This window comes from Pristiophorus japonicus, chromosome 4 (genome assembly GCF_044704955.1).
Source record: "Pristiophorus japonicus isolate sPriJap1 chromosome 4, sPriJap1.hap1, whole genome shotgun sequence".
NCBI lineage: Eukaryota > Metazoa > Chordata > Chondrichthyes > Pristiophoridae > Pristiophorus > Pristiophorus japonicus.
In genome coordinates, this window is record NC_091980.1 from 28837715 (window position 1) to 28864419 (window position 26705).

The 26705-nt window shown below is 43.7% G+C and overlaps 1 protein-coding gene across 3 annotated transcripts in view; it reads right to left on the bottom strand.

Annotated features, from left to right (window-relative positions):
* The window catches only part of rbm27 (RNA binding motif protein 27), a 186194-nt gene that overhangs the window by 38866 nt on the left and 120623 nt on the right, over positions 1–26705 (bottom strand). For all 3 annotated transcript variants that reach the window (XM_070878061.1, XM_070878058.1, XM_070878060.1), the window contains exon 18: positions 25641–25826. In XM_070878061.1, coding sequence (XP_070734162.1) covers positions 25641–25826 — 186 coding nt within the window. The remainder of the gene's footprint in view (positions 1–25640; positions 25827–26705) is intronic.

Consider the following 26705-nt stretch of genomic DNA (forward strand, 5'->3'; position numbering starts at 1 on the left):
TACTGCAGCACTTTGCAATCTTTCTCCATTTAAATAATAACTTGCTCTTTGATTTTTTTTCTGCCGAAGTGCATGACCTCACACTTCCCAACATTATACTCCATCTGCCAAATTTTTGCCCACTCAATTAGCCTGTCTATGTCCTTTTGCAGATGGACATGTGGAAACTGGCACTGTTTCTGGATGATGTCGCCAAGGGGCAACATGTAGATGAGAAAGAGGAGGAGGGCCAAGGATAGATCCTTGGGAGACAACAAAAATATATTCCAGTGAAAAAGGGCGGTAAGAGAAGGGATAACCAGCCGTGGATAACCAAGGAAATAAAGGAGAGTATCAAATTAAAAACCAATGCGTATAAGGTGGCCAAGGTTAGTGGGAAACTAGAAGATTGGGAAAATTTTAAACGACAGCAAAGAATGACTAAAAAAACAATAAAGAAAGGAAAGATAGATTAAGAAAGTAAACTTGCGCAAAACATAAAAACAAATAGTAAAAGCTTTTACAGATATATAAAACGGAAAACAGTGACTAAAGTAAATGTTGGTCCCTTAGAAGATGAGAAGGGGGATTTAGTAATGGGAAATGTGGAAATGGCTGAGACCTTAAACAATTATTTTGTTTCGGTCTTCATAGTGGAAGACACAAAAACTATGCCAAACATTGCTGGTCACAGGAATGTGGGAAGGGAGGACCTCGAGACAATCACTATCACGAGGGGGGTAGTGCTGGACAGGCTAATGGGACTCAAGGTAGACAAGTCCCCTGGTCCTGATGAAATGCATCACAGGGTATTAAAAGAGATGGCGGAAGTTATAGCAGATGCATTCGTTATAATCTACCAAAATTCTCTGGACTCTGGGGAGGTACCAGCGGATTGGAAAGCAGCTAATGTAACGCCTCTGTTTAAAAAAAAAGGGGGCAGGCAAAAAGGCAGGTAACTATAGGCTGGTTAGTTTAACATCTGTAGTGGGGAAAATGCTTGAAGCTATCATTAAGGAAGAAATAGCGGGACATCTAGATAGGAATAGTACAATCAAGCAGACGCAACATGGATTCATGAAGGGGAAATCATGTTTAACTAATTTACTGGAATTCTTTGAGGATATAACGAGCATGGTGGATAGAGGTGTACCGATGGATGTGGTGTATTTAGATTTCCAAAAGGCATTCGATAAGGTGCCACACAAAAGATTACTGCAGAAGATAAAGGTACACGGAGTCAGAGGAAATGTATTAGCATGGATCGAGAATTGGCTGGCTAACAGAAAGCAGAGAGTCGGGATAAATGGGTCCTTTTCGGGTTGGAAATCGGTGGTTAGTGGTGTGCCACAGAGATCGGTGCAGGGACCACAACTGTTTACAATATACATAGATGGCCTGGAAGAGGGGATAGAGTGTAGTGTAACAAAATTTGCAGATGACACAAAGATTAGTGGGAAAGCGGGTTGTGTAGAGGACACAGAGAGGCTGCAAAGAGATTTAGATAGGTTAAGCGAATGGGCTAAGGTTTGGCAGATGGAATACAATGTCGGAAAGTGTGAGGTCATCCACCTTGGGGGAAAAAAAAAAACAGTAAAAGGGAATATTTTTTGAATGGGGAGAAATTACAACATGCTGAGGTGCAGAGGGACCTGGGGGTCCTTGTGCATGAATCCCAAAAAGTTAGTTTGCAGGTGCAGCAGGTAATCAGGAAGGCGAATAGAATGTTGGCCTTCATTGCGAGAGGGATGGAGTACAAAAGCAGGCAGGTCCTGCTGCAACTGTATAGGGTATTGGTGAGGCCGCACCTGGAGTACTGCGTGCAGTTTTGGTCACCTTACTTAAGGAAGGATATACTAGCTTTGGAGGGATACAGAGACGATTCACTAGGCTGATTCCGGAGATGAGGGGGTTACCTTCTGATGATAGATTGAGTAGACTGTGTCTTTACTCGTTGGAGTTCAGAAGAATGAGGGGTGATCTTATAGAAACATTTAAGATAATGAAAGGGATAGACAGGATAGAGGCAGAGAGGTTGTTTCCACTGGTCGGGGAGACTAGAACTAGGGGGCACAGCCTCAAAATACAGGGGAGCCAATTTAAAACCGAGTTGAGAAGGAATTTCTTCTCCCAGAGGGTTGTGAATCTGTGGAATTCTCTGCCCAAGGAAGCAGTTGAGGCTAGCTCATTGAATGTATTCAAAGCACAGATAGATAGATTTTTAACCAATAAGGGAATTAAGGATTACAGGGAGCGGGTGGGTAAGTGGAGCTGAGTCTACGGCCAGATCAGCCATGATCTTGTTGAATGGCGGAGCAGGCTCGAGGGGCTCGATGGCCTACTCCTGTTCCTAATTCTTATGTTCTTATGTTCTTATGTACTAGAGGCTAAAGGTAACGATGTGTGGGGAGGGGGGTGGGGGTGGGGAAAGAGAAGCCATTGCAGGTGATTGTCTGGCTACGATTAGATAGATAATAGAACCAGGCGAGTGCAGTCCCACTCAGCTGGATGACGGTGGAGAGGCGTTGGACAAGGATAGAGTGGTCACCGTGTCAAAGGCTGCAGACAAGTCAAGAAGGATGCGGAGGGATAAGCTTGCCTTTGTCACAGTCGCAAAGGATGTCATTTGTGACTTTGATGAGAGTCGTTTCCGTAGCATGGCAGACGTGGAAATCAATTGGAGGAATTCAAACACGGACCTGCAGGAAAGATGGGCACGGATTTGGAAGGCGACAACACTTTCAAAGACTTTGGCGAGAAAAGGGAGATTGGAGATCGAGCGTTTTTTTTTCCTCGGTAAGGGGGTGGGGGGGTTGAACAGAGAAGTATAACCTATTAAATTGTTGTTAATGTCCTGGGGTGGAGGATGGGGGTTAATTTATTGTAAGAGAAATAAATTCAGATTTTCATTCTTTCGGATCAGGGAAATGAGAAAATAGGAAGTGTTTAAATCGTGTTCCTTAACTTAAGCGTCCAATTGGGTAAATGTTCTTCATTCATTATTCTGTACAAACAGGACTCTGCTTGCATAATAAACAAGGACAAATATGAACCCATAGACATGTAACAAATGCAGTTCTGTTGGGCAGCATGTGCTGATACCGGGGAACCCAATCTAAATTGTATTTCGAGATATACACAGTATACTCCATGCAGTGGCTTTGATCAACGTAACTTTCTAAAAGAGGGAGCCTCACTACCATTTCAAACATCAAATAGTTTCAAAGCAATGGTAAAATTTTTCTTCAGCCTTCTTATTTTGCAAACTAATTATTTTCCAATAATTTTGTTTAACAATTTAGCAGCTGGTGATATATTCAATCCCATAAGGGTGCATTGCTTGTAGGAGTGATTGGGCTCAACTTGATAGAATGGCACTAAACTACAGTTGGGTTAATGACTATTCCCACTGGCATTAGTCAGATCATTTATTCCATTTAGCTCACTAATTCCTCTATGACAGCATCTCTATGGGACATCAGCATTCACTGATGTAGCAAAATCATGGCAAAAATCCATAGAAATAGACTGCAGAGAATTCAAAATATTGGCCCATAATTTGCAACGGTGTTCTTCGCTGGCCCCGAAGAAAGCTGCCCACACAGAGATCGGGACATTTGCCTTTTTGACGGTCAATTGATTACAGCACTCGATTATGGGGATTCCCAGCAAAGAGCTGCTGTGACATCAACAAGCTGCCTGAGCAACCAATCACATTGAAGAGTTCTCACTCAGCAAAGCAGGAAATGAGAAGCTGCTTTTATCCAGACTTTAAAAAAAAATGTTAGAGAGCAAAATAAAGATTGGAACTTTCACATGGGGATAAGATAAAATCTCATGAACGAACATTAAAAATGTTTTAACGTTTAAAAAAAGTTGTAATTATCATAATGGAAAAATGTGACACTCCACAAATTAAAAAATCATTTTTCAAGGCCATAACATTTATTTAGCAGTCAATATGCTGTTAAAAACCCCAGTTATACCTAATCCAACAAGGCCTCGCATTTAATGGGGTATTTAACAGCAATATTACTGTAGGAAAGCCCAAGTTTTCGTCCGTTTCACTGATTACTGGCTGTGGGAACTGTGAGATGGGGGTGGTCCACAGTGCAGCCAGTGTCAGAGCAGTGAATGACTGACCACAACTTCAGGCTTTCCACATTTAGATGTGCATGCGGTCAGCTCCAAAGGGATAATGATGGCGGATGTGGTATTTCGCCATCATTACCCACCACAAATTCTGGGCCAACAAATTTAATCAAAATTCACTGTAGCATGATTTTGAAATGGGATCCTGATGACCAACCTCCCTCTTTAAAACTGTCCCAAGAAACACATAATTGCTCTGGCATAATACTATTCTGAATGTTCAAGAGGTTCCTTCCCTCTTGGGTGGCAAACACACCATACAGTCAAATCATGAGTGCAGTGAATAGTACAACGGCTATGGGCCCGGATAAAAACTTGCTAGCTGTACTGCTCACCTAGCCAAGGTGTTTCAGTACAGCTTCAACACTGGCATCTATCTGGCAAAATGGAAAATTGTCCAGGTACAGCCTATCCACAAAGTGCAGAACAAATCCAATTTGATCAAAATGATGAAAGGATTCGTCAACAATGCTATCAAGCAACATTTACTCACCAATAACCTGATTATCAATACTCATTTTGGGTTCTGTCAGGATATATTGGCTCCAAACCTCATTACAGCTTTGGTCCAGACTCGAATACGCGTGAATTCTAGAGGTAAGGCAAGAGCGATTGCCCTTAACATCAAAGTAGCATTCGACCAAGTGTAGTACCAAAAAGTCCGAGTAATATTAATCAATAGGGATTTGGGGGAAACTCTGTAGTGGCTGGAGTCATACCTGGCACAAGGTAGGATGGTTGTGATTATTGGAGGCCAATCATCTCATCTTTAAGGATAGCACTGCAGGATTTCCTCAGGGCAGCATCCTAGACTCAACCACCTTCAACTGCTTCATCAATGACGTTCCCTCCATCGTAAGATAAGGAAGCAGTTCGTAGCCACATACAGCAGGACCTGGGCAATATCCAGGCTTGGACTGGTAAGTGGCAAGTAACATGTAACATTTGAGCCACTCAAGTACCAGACAATGGACCATCTCCAACAAGAGACAGTCTAACCACCTCCCCATGACATTCAATGGCATTACCATTACTACTGACCAGAAACTCAACTAGATCAGCTCCTAGAGTGCATAGGAACAGGAGTAGACCATTTAGCCTCTCGAGCCTGTCCTGCATTCAATAACTCCATATAGCCACCTTTGCCCCATATCCCTTAATATCTTTGGTTAAAAAAAATCTATAAATCTCAGATTTAAAATTAACAACTGACCTAGTCTCAATTGCTGTTTACAGAAGAGTTCCAAACTTTGCGTGAAGAAGTGTTTCCTAGATTTCCTCCAGAAAGGACTGGCACTAATTTTTAGATAATGCCCTCTAATCCTAGACTCCCCAACCAGCGGAAATCGTTTCTCTCTATCTGCCCTATCCATTCCCCTTAATATCGTGAAAACTTCGATCAAATCACTTCTTAACAGTCTCAATTCCAGGGAATACATCCAGAGTTTGCGTGATCACTCCTTGCAATTTAACCATTAGGGATGGGCAATAAATGCCGGCCTTGTGAGAAATGCCCACATACCATTAACAATTTTTTTTTAATGTCCAGGTATCATTCTGGTAAATCTACGCTGCACTCCCTTCTAGGCCAATATATCCTTCGTAAGATCGAACTTTAAAAAAAATATTCGTTCATGGGATGTGGGCTTCGCTGGCAAGGCCAGCATTTATTGCGCAACCCTAATTACCCGTGAGAGGGTGGTGGTGAACCGGCTTCTTTAACTGCTGCAGTCATTGTGGTGAAGGTACTCCCACAATGCTGTTAGGGAGAGTTCAAGGTTTTTGACACAGCGACGATGAAGGAATGGCGATATACTTCCAAGTCAGGATGTGTAACTTGGAGGGGAATTTGCAGGTGATGGTGTTCCCATGTGTCTGCTGCCCTTGTCCTTCTAGGTAGTAGAGGTCGCGGGTTTGGGAGGAGCTGCCGAAGAAGCCTTGGCGAGTTGCTGCAGTGGATCTAATAAATGGTCCACACAATAGCCACGGTGCGCCGGTGGAGGAGGGAATGAATGATTAAGGTGATGGATGGTGTACCAATCAAGCCTTGTCCTGGATGGTGTCAAGCTCCGAGTTGTTGGAGCTGCACTCATCCAGGCAAGTGGAGAGCATTCCATTACATTCCTGACTTGTGTCTTGTAGAAAGGCTTTGGAGACTCGGGAGATGAGACATTCGCCACAGGATACCCAATCTCTGATCTTTTCTTGTTGCCACAGTATGTGTGTGACTGGTCCAGTTAAGTTTCGGGTCAAAGTGACCCCCAGGATGGTGGGGGGATTCGGCTATTGTAATGCTGTTGAATGTCATACGGCGGTTGTTAGATTCTCATTTGTTGGAGATAGTCATTACCTGGCACTTGTGTGTGGCACGAATGTTACTTGCCACTTATCGGCCTGAGCCTGAATGTCGTCCAGGTCTTGCTGCATGTGGGCATGGACTGCTTCATTATCTGAGGAGCTGTGAATGGCACTGAACACTGTGCAGCCATCAGTGAACATCCCCGTTTATGACCTTATGATGGAGGGAAGGTAATTGATGAAGCAGCTGAAGATAGTTGGGCCTTGGATACTGCCTTGAACTCCTGCAGTGATGTCCTGGGGCTGTGATGATTGACCCCCAACAATCACAACCATCTTCCTTTGTGCTAGGTATGACTCCAGCCATTGGAGCATTTTTCCCGATTTCCATTGACTTCAGTTTTACTAGGTGCCACACTCGGTCAAATGCTGCCTTGATGTCAAAGGCAGTCAGTCCTATCGCACCTCTGGAATTCAGCTCTTGCGTCCATGTTTGGACCAAGGCTGTAATGAGGTCTGGAGCTGAGTGGATCTAACGGAACCCAAACAGAGCATCAGTGAGCAGGTTATTGGTGAGTACGTGCCGCTTGACAGCACTGTTGACACCTTCTATCACTTTGTTGTTGATGGAGAGTAGACTGATAGGTCTGTAAATGGCCGGATTGGAATTGTCCTCCTTTTTTTGTGGACAGGACATATCTGGGCAATTTCCACATTGTCGGATAGATGCTAGTGTTGTAGCTGCACTGAAACAGCTTGCCGAAAGGCGTGGCTAGTTCTGGAGCAAAAGACTTAAGCATGACAGTCGGAATGTTGTCAAGGCCCACAGCTTTTGCTATATCCAATGCATTCAGCCGTTTCTTGGTATCACGTGGAGTGAATCGAATTGGCTGAAGGCCTGGCTTCTGTGATGGTGGGATCCTCAGGAGGCCGATATGGATCATCCACTCAGCATTTCTGGCTGAAGATGATTGCAAATGCTTCAGCCTTGTCTTTTGCACTCACGTGCTGGGCTCCACCATCATTGAGGATGGGGATATTCATGTAGCCCCCTCCTCCAGTTAGTTGTTTAATGGTCCACCACCATTCACGAATGGATGTGGCAGGATTGCAGAGCCTTGATCTGATCCACTGATTGTGAGATTGCTTATTTCGATCTAAAGCATGCTGCTTCTGCAGTTTAACATGCATGAACTCCTGTGTTGCAGCTTCCCCAGGTTGGCACCTCAGTTTTAAGTACGCCAGGTGCTGCTCCTGGCATACTGTTCTGCACTGCTTATTGAACCAGGGTTGGTCCCTGGCTTGATGGGAGGTAGAGTGAGGGTAGATATGCTGGGCCATGAGGTTACAGATTGTGGTGGAATACAATTCTGCTGCTGATGGATGCCCAGTTTTGATCTGCTCGACCTGTTCTGAATCTATCCCATTTAGCACGGTGGTAGTGCCACACAACACGATAAAGGGTATCCTCAGTGTGAAGATGGGACTTCGTCTCCACAATGACTGTGCAGTGGTCACTGCTACCAATGCCGTCATGGACAGATACATCTGCGACAGGTAGATTGGTGAGGATGAGGTCAAGTGGGTATTTACCTCGTGTTGGTTCTCTCATCAAATGTCACAGGCCCAGTCTTGCAGATATGTTCTTCAGGACTCGGGCCAGTAGTGCTGCTACCGAGCCACTCCTGGTGATGGACATTGAAGTCCCCCATCCAGCATACATTCGGTGTCCTTGCTACTCTCAGTGCTTCTTCCAATTTCAACCTCTTGTAATCTACATTATTTGCTTTATAAACCTTTGAAAATATACATATTAACGCCCCTCCCTCCCACATGGACGAGTACTGATTTATCAGCTATGGGAACGTGGTAAGTGGTAATCAGCAGGAGGTTTCCTTGCCCATGCTGAACTTGAAGCTATGAGACTTCATGGGGTCTGGATTCAATGTTGAAGACTCCCAGGGACACTCCCTCCCAAATACTACTGTGCTGCCACCTCTGGTGGGTCTATCCTGTCAGTGGGATAGGCATACCCAGGGTTACTGCGACGTTGGCTGAAAGGTATAACTATGTCAGGCTGTTGCTTGACTAGTCTGTGCAACAGCTCTCCCAATTTTGTCACGTCCCCAGATATTCGTGAGGAGGTTTTTGCGGGGTCGACTGGGCTGGGTGTGCCATTGTCCGTAGCCGGTGCCGGGTGGTCCGTCCGGTTTCATTCTTGTTATTTCTCGTTACAACTCAGTGGCTTGGTAGGCCATTTCAGAGGGCAGTTAAGAGTCAACCACATGGCTGTGGGTCTGGAGTCACATATAGGCCAAACCAGGTAAGGACGGCAGATTTCCTTCCCTAAAGTACATTAGTAAACCAGATGGGTTTTTAACGACAATTCGATAGTTTAATGGTCACCATTACTGATACTAGCTTTTTCTTCCAGATTTCTTTAATTAACTGAATTTAAATTCTGCAGCTGCCATCGTCTCTGGATCATTAGTCCAGGCCTCTGGATTACTAGTCCAGTAACATAACCACAATGCTACCATTCCCATAAGTACAGTGTAGCATAATTTCTATCCCCTTGTATTCTAGTCCTCTAGATATAAAGGCCAGCATTCCATTAGCCTTTTTGATTATTTTCATTTTAATGACATTTTAATGATCTATGTACATAGACCCCCAAGTCAACTTTATTGCAAGGGGGATAAAGTATAAAAGCAGAGAAATCCTGCTACAACTGTACAGGGTGTTGTTGAGACCACAACTGGAGTACTGCGTACAGTTTTGGTCTCCGTATTTCAGGAAGGATATACTTGCATTGGAGGTTGTTCAGAGAAAATTCACTAGGTTGATTCTGGAGATGAGGGGACTGATTTATGAAGATAGGTTGAGTAGTTTGGGCCTATACACATTGGAGTTCAGAAGAAAGAGAGGCGATCTTAGCTTATCTTATTGAAATATATAAGATAATGAGGGGGATTGACAAGGTGGATGCAAAGAGGATATTTCCACTCATAGGGGAAACTAAAACTAGAGGACATAGTTTTAGAATAAGGGGCCGCCCATTTAAAACTGAGATAAAGAGAAATTTTTTCTCTCAGAGGGTTGTAAATGTATGGAATTCTCCACCCCAGAGAGCTGTGGAGGCTGGGTCTTTTAATATATTTAAGGTGAAGGTGGATAGATTTTTGAGCAATAAGGGAGTAAAGGGTTATGGGGAGCGGGCAGGGAAATGGAGCTGAGTCCATGATCAGATCAGCGTTGATCCTATTGAATGGCAGAGCAGGCTAGAGGGGCCGGGTGGCCTACTCCTGCTCCTATTTCATATGTTCTTTTGTTCTCTTTGGACCATCACTGTTTCTAGCTTTTCACCATTTAGAAAGTATTCTTTTGTATCGTTTTTTTGTCCAAAGTGAATTACCTCACATTTGCCTACATTGAAATTCATTTGCCAGTTTTGTCCATTCACTTAACCTATCAATATCGCTTCATGATTTTATGCTTCCATCTACATTGCTGACAATGCTGCCTATCTTTGTGAAAATCAGCGATGGCTTTCCATCCCACCATCCAAGTCATTAATAAATACAGTGAGTAGTTGAGGCCAACATAGATCCTTGTGGGACACTACTAATCACATCCTGCCAATACAGTACCTGCCCACTGAGTCCCTACTCTCGGTCTCTTGCTGCTCAGCCAAATTCCTAACCGGGTCAATAATTTGCCCTCAATTCCGTGAGCTTCAACTTTAGCTAACAGTCTCTTATGAATGACTTTATCAAATGCCTTTTGGAAGTCCATATAGATAACATTCATAGACATTCCCCTGCCCACTACTTTAGTCACCTCTTCAAAAATTCAATCAGGTTCGTCAGGCATGACTTACCCATTACAAATCCTTGCTGGCTCTCTCTGATCAGCTGAAAATTGTCATGGTGTTCAGTCACTCTATCCTTAATTATAGACTCTAGTAATTTCCCGACAACAGACGTTAGGCTAAACTGGTCTATAATTCCCTGGTTTACCTCTCTCACCTTTCCTGTAATGGAGGAGTGACGTGCGCAATTTTCCAATCTATACAAACAGTTCCCGAATCGAGAGAACATTGGAAGATTATAGTTCAGGCATCTGCAATGTTCTCAGCTACTTCCTTTAAAACCCTTAGACGGAAACCATCTGGTCCTGGCGGTCACTTTTTAATGCCATTCTTTTCTTCATTACTGTTATTTTGCTTACGTTAATTTTGGTGCGTCCCTGTCCCTGATTCAATATTAGTTTCCTTGGGATGTGCAGCATGCCTCTTCCTCTACTGTAAATACTGACGCCAAGTAATTATTCAATATGCCCGTCATTTCCTTATTTTCATTGACAATATCACTGTTAGCAATTTTCAAGGGGTCAACATTGCTTATGACTAGCCTCTTTTTCCTAGAACAGTAAAAAAAGTGTTGATTTTAATATCCCTTGCAAGTTTCTTTTCAAAATCCCATTTTGTAGCTCTTACGATCTCTTTTGTCACCTTTTGTTCTTTGTATCTCTCCCAGTTGCCAGAATCTGTTTATGCATTTTTATATGCTTTTTTTTTTTAGTTTTATGTTGTCCCTTACTTCGTTAGTCGTCCATGGCTGTTCCTTTTGGCAAGTAGAGCTCTTGCCCCTTTGGGGGTATAAATTGGTTCTATATCACATTAAATTATTTTTTAAACACTGATCTTCTGTCATTTTACCAATTAACAAACTTGCCCAGTTTAATGTAGACAGTCTCTGTCTCATTGCATTGAAATCAGAGTGCAAGAGAAGGGATAACCATCCGTGGCTAAGGAAATAAGGGATGGTATCAAATTGAAAACAAGGGCATACAATGTAGCCAAGACTAATGGGAGGCCAGAGGATTGGGAAACATCTAAAAGCCAGCAAAGAACGACTAAAATATAATAACGAGGGGGAAGATAGATTATGAAAGCAAACTAGCACGAAATTTAAAACCAGATAGTAAGATTTCTACAGATACATTAAAAGGAAGAGAGTGGCTAAAGTAAATGTTGGTCCCTCAGAGGATGAGACTGGGGAGTTAATAATGGGGAACAGGGAAATGGCAGAGACATTGAACAAATATTTTGTATTGGTCTTCACGGTAGAAGACACTAAAAACATTCCAATACTGGATAATCAAGGGGCTTTAGGGCGGTAGGAACTTAATACAATCACTATCACTCAGGAAGCAGCACTCGGTAAAATAATGGGACTAAAGACGGACAAGATCACTGGATCTGATGGCTTGCATCCTTGGGTCGTAAAAGAAGTGACTGCAGAGATAGTGGATGCATTGGTTACAATGTACAAAAATTCTCTGGATTCTGGGGAGGTCCCAGCGGATTGGAAAACTGCAAACGTAACGCCCCTATTAAAAAAAGGAGGCAGACAGAAAGCAGGGAACTATCGACCAATTAGCCTAACATCTGTCGTTGGGAAAATGCTGGAGTCCATTATTAAGGAAGCAGTAGCAGGACATTTGCAAAAACATAATTCAATCAAGCTGAGTAAGCATGGGATTATGAAAGAGAAATCATGTTTGACAAAATTGCTGGAGTTCTTTGAGGATGTAACGAGCAGGATGGATAAGGGGGAAACCAGTGGATGTGGTGTATTTGGATTTCCAGAAGGCATTATATAAGGTGCCACATAAAAGGTTACTGCATAAGATAAAAGTTCAAGGGGTTGGGGGTAATATATTAGCATGGATAGAGGATTGGCTAACTAACAGAAAAGAGAGAGTCAGGTCATCTTCTGGTTGGCAAACAGTAACTAGTGAGGTGCTGCATGGGTCAGTGCTGGGGCCTCAACTATTTACAATCTATATTAATGACTTGGATGAAGGTAACCAAGTTTGCTGATGATACAAAGATGGGTGGGACAGCAAATTGTAAGGAAATCTGCAAAGGGATAGAGGGGGCTCGACAAGATGGATGCAGAGAGGATATTTCCACATCGGGAAAACTAAAACTAGGGGACATAGTCTCAGAATAAGGGGCTGTCCATTTAAAACTGAGATGAGGAGGGATTTCTTCTCTGAGGGTTGTAAGTCTATGGAATTCTCTGCCCCAGAGAACTGTGGAGGCTGGGTCATTGAATATATTTAAGGTGGAGACAAGACAGATTTTTGAGTGATAAAGGAAGAAAGGACTATGGGGAGCGGGCAGGGAAGTGGAGCTGAGCCATGATCTTAATAAATGGCGGAGCAGGCTCGTGGGGCCAAATGGCCGACTCCTAGTTCTTAAGTTCAGCCTTACCTAATCTAGAATCTTAGTAGTTACTTCACATTTCTCCCTTTCAAACACATTGAACTCGGTCATGTTTCGGGCTCAAGTTTCGGCTCAAGTTGCTCCTTTTTTTTGGAGCAACTAGTTTAGAATGGAGTATCTTAGAAATTGCAATTCTCGGCATTTAGTTGGCTCCAACTCTAGTGAGTTAGAATAGTTTCGTTGTTGAACAGTTTTTTTTCAAAAGGGGGCATTACCAGCCACTTAAGCCTGTTTTGCAAGTTTAGGTAGCGAAAACTTACTCCAAACTAACTTAGAATGGATTAAGTGTAGATTTTTGTATGCTCAAAAACCTTGCCGACACTTTATAAATTAGGCGCAGGGAACGAGAGATGGGGGCGGGGCGAGGGAAGTTAGAGTGAAGTTAGGGGATTTTACAAGCATTAAACACGTCACTTTTACAAATAAAGAGCCATCATCAATAATAAATAATAAATAAATCAACCAATAAATAAATAAAATTAAAAAAAAATAATTTAAAAAATCAATAATTAAAAAATTAAAAGTTTCTACTCACCTATTGAGTCCTCCAACAGCCTGCTGGGACGGGGCCCCCTCAGGAGATGCCGGGCGGGCAGGCCCCACCTGCGACGAGGAAGGCGAGGACTTCAAGGGCTTCGGGCGGGGCCCACCCCCAGCAGATGCCGGACCGCCGCCCAGGACTTCGGGCAGGCCCCGCCGCCGCCGAGGACTTCACTTTGGGTGGGGCCCGTCCCCAGCAGATGACCGTCGCCTAGGTCTTCAGGCAGGCCCCGCTGCCGCCGAGGACGCTACTTCAGACGGGGCCCGCCCCCAATAGATGACCAACGCCCAGGACTTCGGGCAAGGCCCGCCCCCAGCAGATGCCGGGCGGGTGGACCCCGTCGCTGACGAGGAGTTCGGGCGGGGCCTGCCCCCAGGAGATGCTGGGCGGGCTGCCGCGGAAGTAGTAAGGGCTGTCAGGCCACTCGGCCCAGGATAGGGGCGACATCTCTTCGGCTAGGGAAAGGGACAGGACGCGCTGGGAGGCGAGGAGCAACTGCGCACGTGTGCAGCTGCCGGCACTGTTTTTGGCACAGGGCTGTAGCTCCGCCCCCAGCAGCTCTTGCTGCGCCGCGCTGAGCTGGAAACAGGCCTACAGATATCTGAGAATCGCGAGGTAAGTATTCGGCGCAATTTCTGTTCTACAAATTAGGTGGGCCTCTCCAATGTGCGCCGTTCTAGCGGGGTTCCGAAACTTGAGCCCATTGTGTCTGCTATTGGATAAATGTTCATGCACCGTAAGGTTGTTAATTAAATCTGGCTCGATAATCATTACTAAATCTAATATGGCCTTCCCCCTTGTTGGTTCGAGGATATGCTGTTGCAGAAAACTATCCTGAGCACACTCAAGAAATTCACTATCTGTCTGACATGAGCTAGTCTGCTTATACCAATCTATGAGAATTAAAATCCCTCATTAAAATCACTCTGCTATTGCTAAATTCTTGTCTAATCTCTACATTTATACATTCTACCACACAACAGTCTTAAATTCTTTTCAATTTCTTAATTCTACCCATAAAGTCTCCACTGCCTGCTTATATTTCTTTATATCCTCTCTTATCATTGAAATGATTTCATCCTTAATCACAAAGGCTACTCCACCCCCTCTACCATTATCCTCATCTTTCCTGTAGACATTATAACCTGGTATATTTTCATAGAAAATAGGTGCAGGAGCAGGACATTCGGCCCTTCGAGCCTGCACCACCATTCAAATCTAATCATGGCTGATCATTCAACCTCAGTACCTTACCCCAGCCTTCTCTCCATACCCCCTGATCCCTTTAGCCATAAGGGTCATCTCGGTCCTATATGGCTTACCCCTTATCCTTAAGACTGTGTCCCCTGGTTCTGGACTTCCCCAACATCAGGAACATTCTTCCTGCATCTAACCTGTCCAGTCCCGTCAGAATTTTACATGTTTCTATGAGATCCCCTCTCATTCTTCTAAATTCCACTGAGTATAAGCCTAGCCAATCCAGTCTTTCCTCATATGTCAGTCCTGCCACCTCTGGAATCAGTCTGGTGAACCTTCAATGCACTCCCTCACTTGCAAGCACGTCCTTCCTCAGATTTGGAGATCAAAACTGCACACAATACTCAAGGTGTGGTCTCACCAAGGCCCTTTACAACTGCAAGACCTCCCTGCTCCTATACTCAAATCCTTCTGCTATGAAGTCCAAAATGCCATTTGCTTTCTTTACTGCCTGCTGTACCTGCATGCCTACCTTCAATGACTGATGTACCATGACACCCAGGTCTCGTCGCACCTCCCATTTTCCTAATTTGTCACCATTCAGATAATAACCTGCCTTCCTGTTTTTGCCACCAAAGTGGATAAGCTCACATTTATCCACATTATGCTGCATCTGCCATGCATTTGCCCATTAACCCAACCTGTCCAATTCCCCCTGCAGCCTCTTAGCATCCTCCTCGCAGTTTACACTGCCACCCAGCTTAGTGTAATCCGCAAACTTGGAGATATCACATTCAATTCCTTCGTCTAAATCATTAATGTATATTGTAAATAGCTGAGGTCCCAGCATTAAACCGTGCGGCACCCCACTAGTCAACTGCCTGCCATTCTGAAAAGGACCCATTTATTCCCACTCTTTGCTTCCAGTCTGCCAACCAATTCGCTATCCACGTCATTACCCCCAATACCATGTGCCTTAATCTTTCACACTAATCTCTTGTGTGGGACCTTGTCAAAAGCCTTTTGCAAGTGCAAATACACATCATCTGGTTCTCCCTTATCCACTCTACTAGTTACATCCTCAAAAAACTCTCGAAGATTTGTCAAGCATGTTTTCCCTTTCATAAATCCATGCTGATTTGGACCGATCCGGTCACTGCTTTCCAAATGCGCTGCTATTACATCTTTAATAACTGACTCCAGCATTTTCCCCACCACTGATGTTCGGCTAAACTGTCTATAATTCCCCGTTTTCTCTCGCCCTCCTTTTTTAAAAAGTAGGGTTACATTAGCTACCCTCCAATCCATAGGAACTGATCCAGAGTCCATGGAATGTTGGAAAATGACCACCAATGCATCTACTATTTCTAGGGCCACTTCCTAAAGTACTCTGGGATGCAGACTATCAGGCCCTGGGGATTCATCAGCCTTCAGTCCCTTCAATTTCCCGAACACCATTTCCTGACTAATAAGGATTTTCCTCAGTTCCCCCTTCTCGCTAGACCCTCGGTCCCCAAGTATTTTCGGGAGCTTATTCGTGTCTTCCTTAGTGAAGACAGAACCAAAGTATTTGTTCAATTGGTCTGCGATTTCCTTGTTCCCCATTATGAATTCACCTGATTCTGACTGCAAGGGACCTACATTCACTAATCTTAAACTCTTCACATATCTATAGAAGCTTTTGCAGTCAGTTTTTATGTTCCCTGCAAGCTTACTCTCATGCTCTATTTCCCCCCTCCCAATTAAACCCTTAGTCCTCCTTTGCTGAATTCTAAATTTCTTTTTCTGGCCAATTTACATGCCTCTTCCTTGGATTTAACACTTTTGCTAATTTCCCTTGTTAGCCACGGTTGAGCCACCTTCCCTTTTTATTTTTACGCCACGCAGGGATGTACAATTGTTGTAGTTCATCCATATGATCTTTAAATGTCTGCCACTGCCTATCCACTGTCAACCCTTTAAGTATCATTCACCAGTCTATCATAACCAATTCACGTCTCATACCGTCGAAGTTTCCTTTCTTTAAGTTAAGGACCCTAGTCTCTGAATTAACTGTGTCACTCCATCTTAATGAAGCATTCTACCATATCATGGTCACTCTTCCCCAAGGGGCCTCGCACGACCAGATTGCTAATTAATCCTCTCACGTTACACAAGACCCAATCTAGGATGGCCAGCTCTCGAGTTGGTTCCTCAACATATTGGTCTAGAAAACCATCCCTTATACACTCCAAGAACTCCTCCTCCACAGTATTGCTACCAGTTTGGTTACCCATGATAACTGCTGTACGCTTATTGCATGCGTCCCTAATTTTCTGTTTGATGCCGTCCCCAACCTCCCTACTATTGTTTGGTGGTCTGTACACAACTCCCACTACCGTTTTCTGCTCTTTGGTGTTTCGCAGCTCGACCCATATAGATTCCACATCATCCACGCTAATGTCTTTCCTGACTATTTCATTAATCTCTTTAACCAGTAACGCAACCCCCACCTCCTTTTCCTTCCTGTCTATCCTTCCTGAATATTGAATACCCCTGGATGTCGAGTTCCCAGCCTTGGTTACCCTGGAGCCATGTCTCCGTAATCCCAATTACATCATATCCATTAACAGCTATCTGTGCAGTTAATTCATCCACCTTATTACGAATGCTCCTCGTATTGAGACACAGAGTCTTTAGGCTTGTTTTTTTTTTAAGGGGATCAAGGGGTATGCCAAGAAAGCAGGAATGGGGTACTGAAGTTGCATGTTCAGCCATGAACTCATTGAATGGCCTACTCCTGCACCTATTTTCTATGTTTCTATGTAGCTCTTTGCCCTTTTAGAATTATGTTGTAATGTGGCCTTTTTTGATTTTTGCCCTTGAATTCTCGGTTCTCCACTCTTGTTTTTCTCCTTCCTACCATTTGCTTCTGCCCCCTTGCATTGATTCCCATACCCCTGCCATTTTAGTTTAAACCCTCCCCAACAGCACTAGCAAACACTCCGCCGAGGACATCGGTTCCGGTCCTGCCCAGGTGCAGATCGCCCGGTTTGTACTGGTCCCACCTCTCACAGAACCAGTTCCAATGTCCCAGGAATTTGAATCCCTCCCCCTTGCATCATTCCTCAAGCCATGTAATCATCTGAGCTATCCTGCGATTCCTGCTCTGACTAGCACGTGGCACTGGTAGCAATCCTGAGATTACTGCCTTTGAGGTCCTACTTTTTAATTTAACTCCTAGTTCCCTAAATTCAGCTTGTAGGACCTCATCCCGTTTTTTACCTATATCGTTGGTACCTATATGACCCATGACAGCTGGCTGTTCACCCACCCCCTCCAGAATGCGCTGCAGCCGCTCAAAGACATCCTTGACCCTTGCACCACGGAGGCAACATACCTTCCTGGAGTCTCGCTTGCGGCCGCATAAACACCAATTACCCTTACAATAGAATCCCCTATCACTATAGCTCTCCCACTCTTTTTCCTGCCCTCCTGTGCAGCAGAGCCACCCCTGGTGCCATGGACTTGGCTGCTGCTGCCTACCCCTGATGAGCCATCTCCACCAACAGTATCCAAAGTGGTATATCTGTTTTGGAGGGAGATAACCGCAGGGGACTCCTGCACTACCTTCCTACTACTGCTCTGCCTGATGCCGGTCACCCATTCCCCATCTGCCCGTGTAACCTTTACCTGCGGTGTGACCAACTCACTAAAAACGTGCTATTCACGACATCCTCAGCATCGCGGATGCTCCAGAGTGAATCCCTCCGCAGCTCCAGTGCCGCAATGCGGTCTGTCAGGAGCTGCAGCTGGATACACTTCCCGCACACACAGTAGTCAGGGAGACTGGTAGTGTCCCTGATTCCCACATAGCACAGGAGGAGCCTGACACGGGTCTGAGCTCTCCTGCCATGACTTAACTCTTAGATTAACTTAATTTGTAACAATGCCAACGGTTTCTTACTGCTAAGAAAAATAAGAGATCAAATTCTCACCAACCAGCCAATCACTTACCCGCTTGGCTGCGACGTCCCACTTTGATTTCTTCTTACTTCTTTGTTGACCTTCTGCCCCTGCCCTAGCTAGCCTCCTCCGACTCTTGGGCCTTTATAGGAGCTCGACTGCCCGAACTCCCGCTCCTGTGACCGCCTCCTCCGATTCTCTGGCCTTTATAGGCCGCTCGACTGCCCGAACTCCCGCACATGACCGTCTTGCAGCCATGTCTCAGTAATGGCTACCATGTTATACCCTCCAAGCTGAAGTTATGCCTGTCATTCATTTAATTTGATGCTTTTACTCTGAGTTTGTGTAAAGAACGCTTATTTGCGTCACGCACCCTAACCTGTCCTTCTGTTCCAATGTTTTAACCATACATTTCTTATTTCTCTCTCCTGGTTAAATGACTTTACATCTTTTACTTGTCCCTTTACCCGTAATGCCAAAAGCATAATTTATGACTATTACTCTACACTCTTTCTTTTCATTTGTTTTAGAAATATTGTTTATACTACCTTTTTCACTCTCTCCCTCTTTCTCTCCCTCCCATTTACTAGTTATGCTTTCCACTGGGACCCTGGTCCCATCTTGGTTCAGGTGGAGCCCATCCCAACATTAAAGTTCCTTCCTGTCCAAGTACTGGTGTTAGTGCTGCATGAAATGGAACCACACTACTCCTTCAGCCACATGTTCGCCTATCTAATCTACTTATCCCTCCGCCAATTTTGCACGTGGTTCGGTTAATAATCCAGAAATTGTAACCCTTGAGGTCCTGTTCATTAATTTAGCTCCGGTATTCTCCAAACAGGACCTCTTGCCTATTCTTTGTCCCAACAAAGAGAGGCTGTTGGTCCCAACATGGATCACAACCTCTCCATCACCAATATCCTTTCAAGCCAATTCGAGATGTCCCTCACCCTGGCACCAACTAGGCAACATACCATGTGGACTTTCGATTCTGCTTACAAAGGATGTTATCTGTCCCCCTAATTATTGCATTCCCTGCACCCACCACATTACGCTTCCCCTCCTCCCCATTTTGGACAGCCCCTGCTATATTATCATAGGCAGTCCCTTGGAATCAAGGAAAACTTGCTTCCACTCTTAGAATGAGTCCTTAGGTGACTGAACAGTCCAATACGAGAGCCACAGTCCTTGCCACAGGTGGGACATACAGTGGTTAAGGGCAAGGGTGTGGGACAGGTTTGCCGCACGTTCTTTCCGCTGCCTGCACTTGTTTTTTGCATGCGCTCGGCAATGAGACTCAAGGCGCTCAGCGCCCTCCTGGATGCACTTTCTCCACTTAGAGCGGTCTTTGGCCAGGGTGTCGGTGGGGATGTTGCACTTTATCAGGGAGGCTTTGAGGGTGTCCTTGTAACATTTCCTCTGTCCACCTTTGCCATAAAGGAGTTCAGAGTGGAGCGCTTGCTTTGAGAGTTTCGTGTCTGGCATGCGGACAATGTGGCCTGCCCAGCGGAGCTGATCAAGTGTGGTCAGTGCTTCAATGCTGGGGATGTTGGCCTGGACGAGGACACGAATGTCTGTCCTCCCAGGGGATTTGTAGGATCTTGCGGAGGCATCGTTGGTGGTATTTCTCCAGCGACTTGAGGAGCTACAAGGAGCCATGGTCAGCATTCTGGGTGTCCTTCAAACAGTCTTTATCCTTATCCTCACAGATAGCAAGTACATTGTGCCTGTTGGACAGGATCAGTTTCTGCGTATCGTCATTCTCTATCTCATCTGGGTTCCCTTTACTCTGTACACGATTGAAGGGTGGGACGGTTAATGAACAGTGGTGTACATTTAAAGAGATATTTCACAACTCTCAAGAATATATTCCAGTAAGGAGGAAAGGGTGCAAGAGAAAAGATAGCCATCCGTGGCTAACTAAAGAAATAAAGGATGGTATCCGATTAAAAACATGGGCATACAAAATGGTCAAAACTAGTTAAAGGTTGGGACACTTTTAAAAGCCAGCAAAGAATGACACAAAAATGATTAAGAAAGGGATGACAGATTATGAAAGTAAGCTAGCACAAAATATAAAATCAGATAGTAAGAGTTTCTATAGGTGTATCAAAAGAGAAAAAGAGTGGCTGAAGTAAATGTTGGTCCCTTAGAGGACGAGACCGGAGAATTAGTAATGGGGAAAATAGAGATGGCAGAAACTCTGAACAAGTATTTTGTATCAGTTTTTACGGTAGAGGACACGAACAATATTCTAACAGTGGGTAGTCAAGGGGCTATGTAGGCCGGGGTGGGGGGGGGGGAAAGAGAAACTTAACACAATCACAATCACCAAGGAGGCGGTCTTAAGAGAATTAGCGGCAGGGATTGTGGATGCATTGGTTGTAATTTACCAAAATTCCCTGTATTCTGGGGAGGTCCCAGCAGATTGGAAAACTGCAAATGTAACGTCCCTATTCAAAAAAGGAGGCAGACAAAAAGCAGGAAACTATAGATCGGTTAACCTAACATCTGTGGTTGGGAAAATGTTGGAATTCATTATTAAAGAAGCAGTAGCAGGACATTTGGAAAAGCAAAATTTGGTCAGGCAAAGTCAGCATTGATTTATGAAGGGGAAGTCATGTTTGCCAAATTTGCTGGAATTCTTTGAGGATGTAACGAACAGGGTGGATAAAGGGGAACCAGTGGATGTGGTGTATTTGGGCTACCAGAAGGCATTTGACAAGGTGCCACATAAAAGGTTACTGCACAAGATAAAAGTTCATGGGGTTGGGGGTAATATATTAGCATGGATAGAAGATTGTTTTCTGTTTGTCAGCCAGAGAGTCGGGATAAATGGTTCATTCTCTGGTTGGCAATCAGTAATGAGTGGGGTGCTGCAGGGATCAGTGCTGGGACCCCAACTATTTACAATCTATATTAACGACTTGGAAGAGGGGACTGAGTGTAACGTAGCCAAGTTTGCTGATGATACAAAGATGGGAGGAAGGGCAATGTGTGAGGAGGACATAAAGAGGCTGCAGGAGGACATAGACAGGCTAAGTGAGTGGACAAGAATTTGGCAAATGGAGTATAATGTTGGAAAGTGTGAGGTCATGCATTTGGCAGAAAAAAATCAGAGAGCAAGTTATTATTTAAATGGAGAAAGATTGCAAAGTGCTGCAGTACAGCGGGACCTGGGGGTACTTGTGCATGAAACACAAAAGGATAGTATGCAGGTACAGCAAGTGATCAGGAAGGCCAATGGAATCTTGGCCTTTATTGCAAAGGGGATGGAGTATAAAAGCAGGGAAGTCTTGTTACAGCTGTACGGCGTATTGGTGAGGCCACGCCTGGAATACTGCGTGCAGTTTTGGTTTCCATATTTATGAAAGGATATAATTGGTGTGGAGGCAGTTCAGAGAAGGTTCACTAGGTTGATCACGGGGATGAGGGGGTTGACTTATGAGGAAAGGTCGAGTAGGTTGGGCCTCGACTCATTGGAACTCAGAAGAATGAGAGGTGATCTCATTGAGACGTATAAGATTATGAGGGGGCTTGACAAGGTGGATGTAGAGAGGAAGTTTCCACTGGTGGGGGAGACTAGAACTAGAGAGCATGATCTTAGAATAGGGGCCACCCATTTAGAACTGAAATGAGGAGAAATTTCTTCTCTGAGGGTTGTCAATCTGTAGAATTCGCTGCCTCAGTGAGCTGTGGAAGCTGGGACATTGAATAACTTTAAGACAGAAATAGACAGTTTCTTAAACGATAAGGGGATAAGGGATTATGGGGAGTGGGCGGGGAAGTGGAGCCGAGTCCATGATCAGATCAGCCATGATCGTATTAAATGTTGAAGTAGGCTCGAGGGGCCTTATGGCCTACTCCTGCTCCTATTTCTTTTGTTCTTATGTATTGGTCACACCAATTGCATTCTAATCCTGTAGTAGGCCAAAGGCTGAGTACTCAGACAACTGTTGCACCTCCTGACTCCCCAGTTTTTCCATCGCCTACAAGACACAAGTTAGGATGTGATGGAATACTCATCACTTACCTGGATAGGTGCAGCTGCAACATCACTCAAAAAACTTGATACCATCCAGGACAAAGCAGTCATTTGATTGGCAGTTCATTCTTTAGCCTAAACATCCACCCCCTCCACATCAGTCTACTGTGCCGAAACTGTGTACTATCTACAGAATGTACTACAGCAACGCGCCAAGGCTTCTTCAACAGCATCTCCCAAATTCTCAACTTCGACCACCACAAGGATAAGGGCAGTAGGTGCAGGGTAACACCATCACCTCCAAGTTCCCCTCTAAGTCATACACCATCCCGTCTTGGACATATATCGCGGTTCCTTCATTGTTACTGGGTCAAAATTATGGAACTCCCTACCTAACAGCACTATGGGAGCGCCTTCACCACACAGACTGCAGCGGTTCAAGAAGGCAGCCCACCACCACCTTCTCAAGGGCAATTAGGTATGGGCAATAAATGCCAGCTTTGCTAGCAAAGCTCACATCCCAAGAATGAAAAAATATTAAAACAGATTTCCCTAGGGTTCAAGCACAACAGGGAGTAAAAACGCAGCCTCAATTTACAAACGTCGAGGTCTAAGCATACATGGAGCAAATTTCCACTGGTTTTTGATAATGTCTTTGTAAACACACACTGATTTTTCCCCTAACTTCCAACTCCATTGAAATCTGAAGTCTATGGCACTATTTGAAAAGCCACGACCAAGATTAGTCCCTCTGTAGTTTGTTATATTTTGCAAAGCATAAAATAGTTCCTTGCACAACAACGGTTACCGCTTTTCAAAGTATATTATGTGGAGTCCTTTGGTCCTTTTGGAGAAACATGACAGGGCACCGTATAACTGCAAAACTTTCTTTTTCTAAATCCTAACCAAAATCTATGCAATGAAATAGAAACAGAAAGTGCTGGAAATACTCAGCAGGTCAGGCAGCATCCAAGGAGAGAGAAACAGTTAACATTTCAGGTTGATTACCTTTCGTTCTGTCTGTTATGGGAGCATGCCATAACAAGGTTAACCAATGCACATTGGTAGTTTCCAAGTTATACACTGATGCATAGCTACAAGTTGGATATTACAGTCTGCATCTGAAGATATTAATTGAAGGACAAAATATGCTTCACTGCCATGTGCATTTGAAAGATGCACATTGACTAGATCCCAAGACCACAAAAAGACCAGACACAGTTTGCCATTTTCAACGAACAGAATTCCTGTCCTGTGACAGGAGAGGCCCTGAATTTTTCAATACCAAAACAGATTAGATAATAATGGGGATATTAAAAATCCACCCGCCTTACTAAGGTACTCAATTAACTTCATTTTCTTTTGCAGGACCACAGAATGTAGCAATGCTGTGTATCTTTTTGCATTGGCTCACTGAGCTGGAGACACTGGAAATTCTCGAGAGCCAGTTGCGTAACAGGCTCAGGACAGCATCAATCCTTTATTCATTGGGATAGCTATTTTCAACAAAGGTGAAAACTGTGCTTTCAATTCTTTAAAAATAGAACAGGATCTGATTTGTTTCAATACAAAAGGGAAATGGCCTCTTCAACTTGGACATCTCACATATTTGATTCAGAAGACTAAGGTACCATCCAGTCTCAGTGTAGATATATCTGATATTCTTAGTGGGATGAAGTGTGTTATTTATCCCATTAGCTACTAACTAGTCAGGTTAATGAAATGGATATTTTGTACCACAATGGAGTGTACTAGTGGCAACTGGATTATCTTGGTATCGAGCTAACAGTTCCCAATTTAAAATCGGGATGTTGAACAGCAATCAGGTCCTCACTCAACCAATTGTAGAGCCCCCAGTGCCTCACTGCATAAACTAGGGAAGGAACTTGTTACCGTCCCAATCTGAGCTGATCAGCTACTCATTGAATCAAACATCTAGAGAATTCTTAAAGGCTTTGATTGGTGTGATGCGTACCAAAATCATTTATGATAGTTCTGGTTCTCACAGTTTTCACGGTTTCTCTAACAACAAACAACAAAATCACCGCACTGCGAATGAGAAAGTGTGCTACTACAAACTGAAAATAAATAGTTCGGTAGCCATATCTGCGGGTTTATATGGCATGGAAGGTGATGTTGGTCATAACTTTCCAACCATCACAAATAGTGAACTTAAAAGGAGCCATAACTTCACAACCCAAAATTGTTTTTAATACCATTGATCAACAAAGTTAGATTCATTAAAAAAAAACACGCAAAAAGTGGCCAATGTATAAAAATGTCCAACCCCATCTTTCCAGCCAAAAGTCTTAGGGAGGGGGGGATTTTTTTACCCACTGTAGAGTTTTGTATTGACATTTGTTTTATCAGCGCTGATTTTTGTTAATTTATAATATTTCTTGTTTTGTTAAATTCTGCATTTTTCACTCAACATTTGAGTCAGCAGACATGAAATCTAGATGCTATAGTAATTTGGAATGTTTATTCGTAAACAATGGGGTGATCATTACGTACAATCAGAAGCACTGCCCACCATCATGATGGAATGGGTCTGGGAGGTTCACCTGAGCTGCTGGCATTGAGAATGCTTGTTTATATATGTTTCGGTAGATTTGAATGAACAGAAAAGCAGGGGAGGGTCAGTTATATTAGTCAGTCGTTGACAAGATTCCTAAGCTATCAACAATAGCCATTCTGGCTCAACAGAATAATGAAAGACATGGTTTCTGCACAGTTCTAAGGGTAGGTCAAATTTGGAACCCCTGGTGATTCACAGGCAGGCCAACCCCACAACTACTCTTCAGAGCGTGAGAAACATGTACTTCATGTGCACTGACCCCATGCTGCCTGCCACTGCAGCGCAGTCACGGAGCAGGACATCAGAAGCCGAAGAAATGAGCTGTGATAAACAATCTAATATAGATTGAAGAGCAGGATCAGGCCAGGAGTACGCATGTGCATCCTCCAGAATAAGCTACATACAAGATGATTTCCTCCCATCCCCCTCCCCCCCCCACAACTACTACTACTTTCAACCCCGTGAGCTGAATTTCTTACAGTGCAATTTATGAACTTAAATTTCCTCTTGTGCTTGTGAAATGATAGTTGAAAAGCAAGACCTATAAACATGGGTTTGTGAACCAGATGTTGCTAATGTGTGGAGATGAACAAAACTGAAATACCCACAATTTACTCAACAAAATACTTAAAATTTGAATGCTGAATTTAGTTTTTAAGTCTGGACTTACTGAGAAATGTGGCATCAATTCGTCCTTTTCCTCCTCTGTGAAGCCGAATACAGTTAGCGTTTTAGGCCTGTGATCAACCACCATATGCATCTGTGCGCCTCTCCCCCTCACACTCCTGCCTCGACCTCGGCCTCGTGTCTGCATAGCTTTACCACGTCCTCCAGGAAGGATGCCCAATCGTGCAGCCTGAAGACAGACAACAAATTTGATTATTGTCCATTTGTATTATATGCCTGTATCTGTCACATCTTTTCACAACCAAATCTGTGTCACTTGATTCCTCATATTACATATTCTTAGAACAGCAACAAATAACAGAACTGGTATGGAATATACAAGTGGACATCAAGGAATGCAGGTAGATAAACCTTCAATGAGGAACAATTGAGGACAGATGAAACCTAATCAATCAAGCATGAGAATCAGCAAAATCTACCAATAAAGAAAGTGAACTAATCAAACTGTTCAAAATATTTTTGAAAATTCTTGAGCCACCATTTTGTTTTCTCACTAAGATGAGTATTTATGACCGGAAATTTCCCAATACAACAGTATTTTCTGTAGCAATATTTTTCATTGGAGGGCTGTACCTATATAAGCAGCCAAAACCTTGAATTCATGTGGTTTCCTAGACTATTCACCATAAGGTGAGAGACCTAGACTAGAAATCACAGCATACATTCTGTGCATTCAACTTCTACACATTATGATTGACAACAACTCAGCACATGCCAAAATTTGCTGTGAGCCCTGTTACTACTAATGGAAAATGACCAAGATCAAAAACCTCCAAAGAAAGCATTTTTGTAAGAGTCACAGTAAACTGAATTTGTTTTTCTATGAAACATCAAGATAATGTCATGAGTTAACTTTGAACATTTTCTGAGGCATTTTCCCTGAAAATAAACCAATTTAGTTTGCTATACTCAAGCTGTTGCTTACAGTATATTTTATGTGTAACCAACATAATGCTAAACTTCAAAGTAGAAATTTTATCTTTTTTTAATGTATTCTAAATTGTTACAGCAGCTACATTTATTTATACCAAAAAATCAAAAATAACGG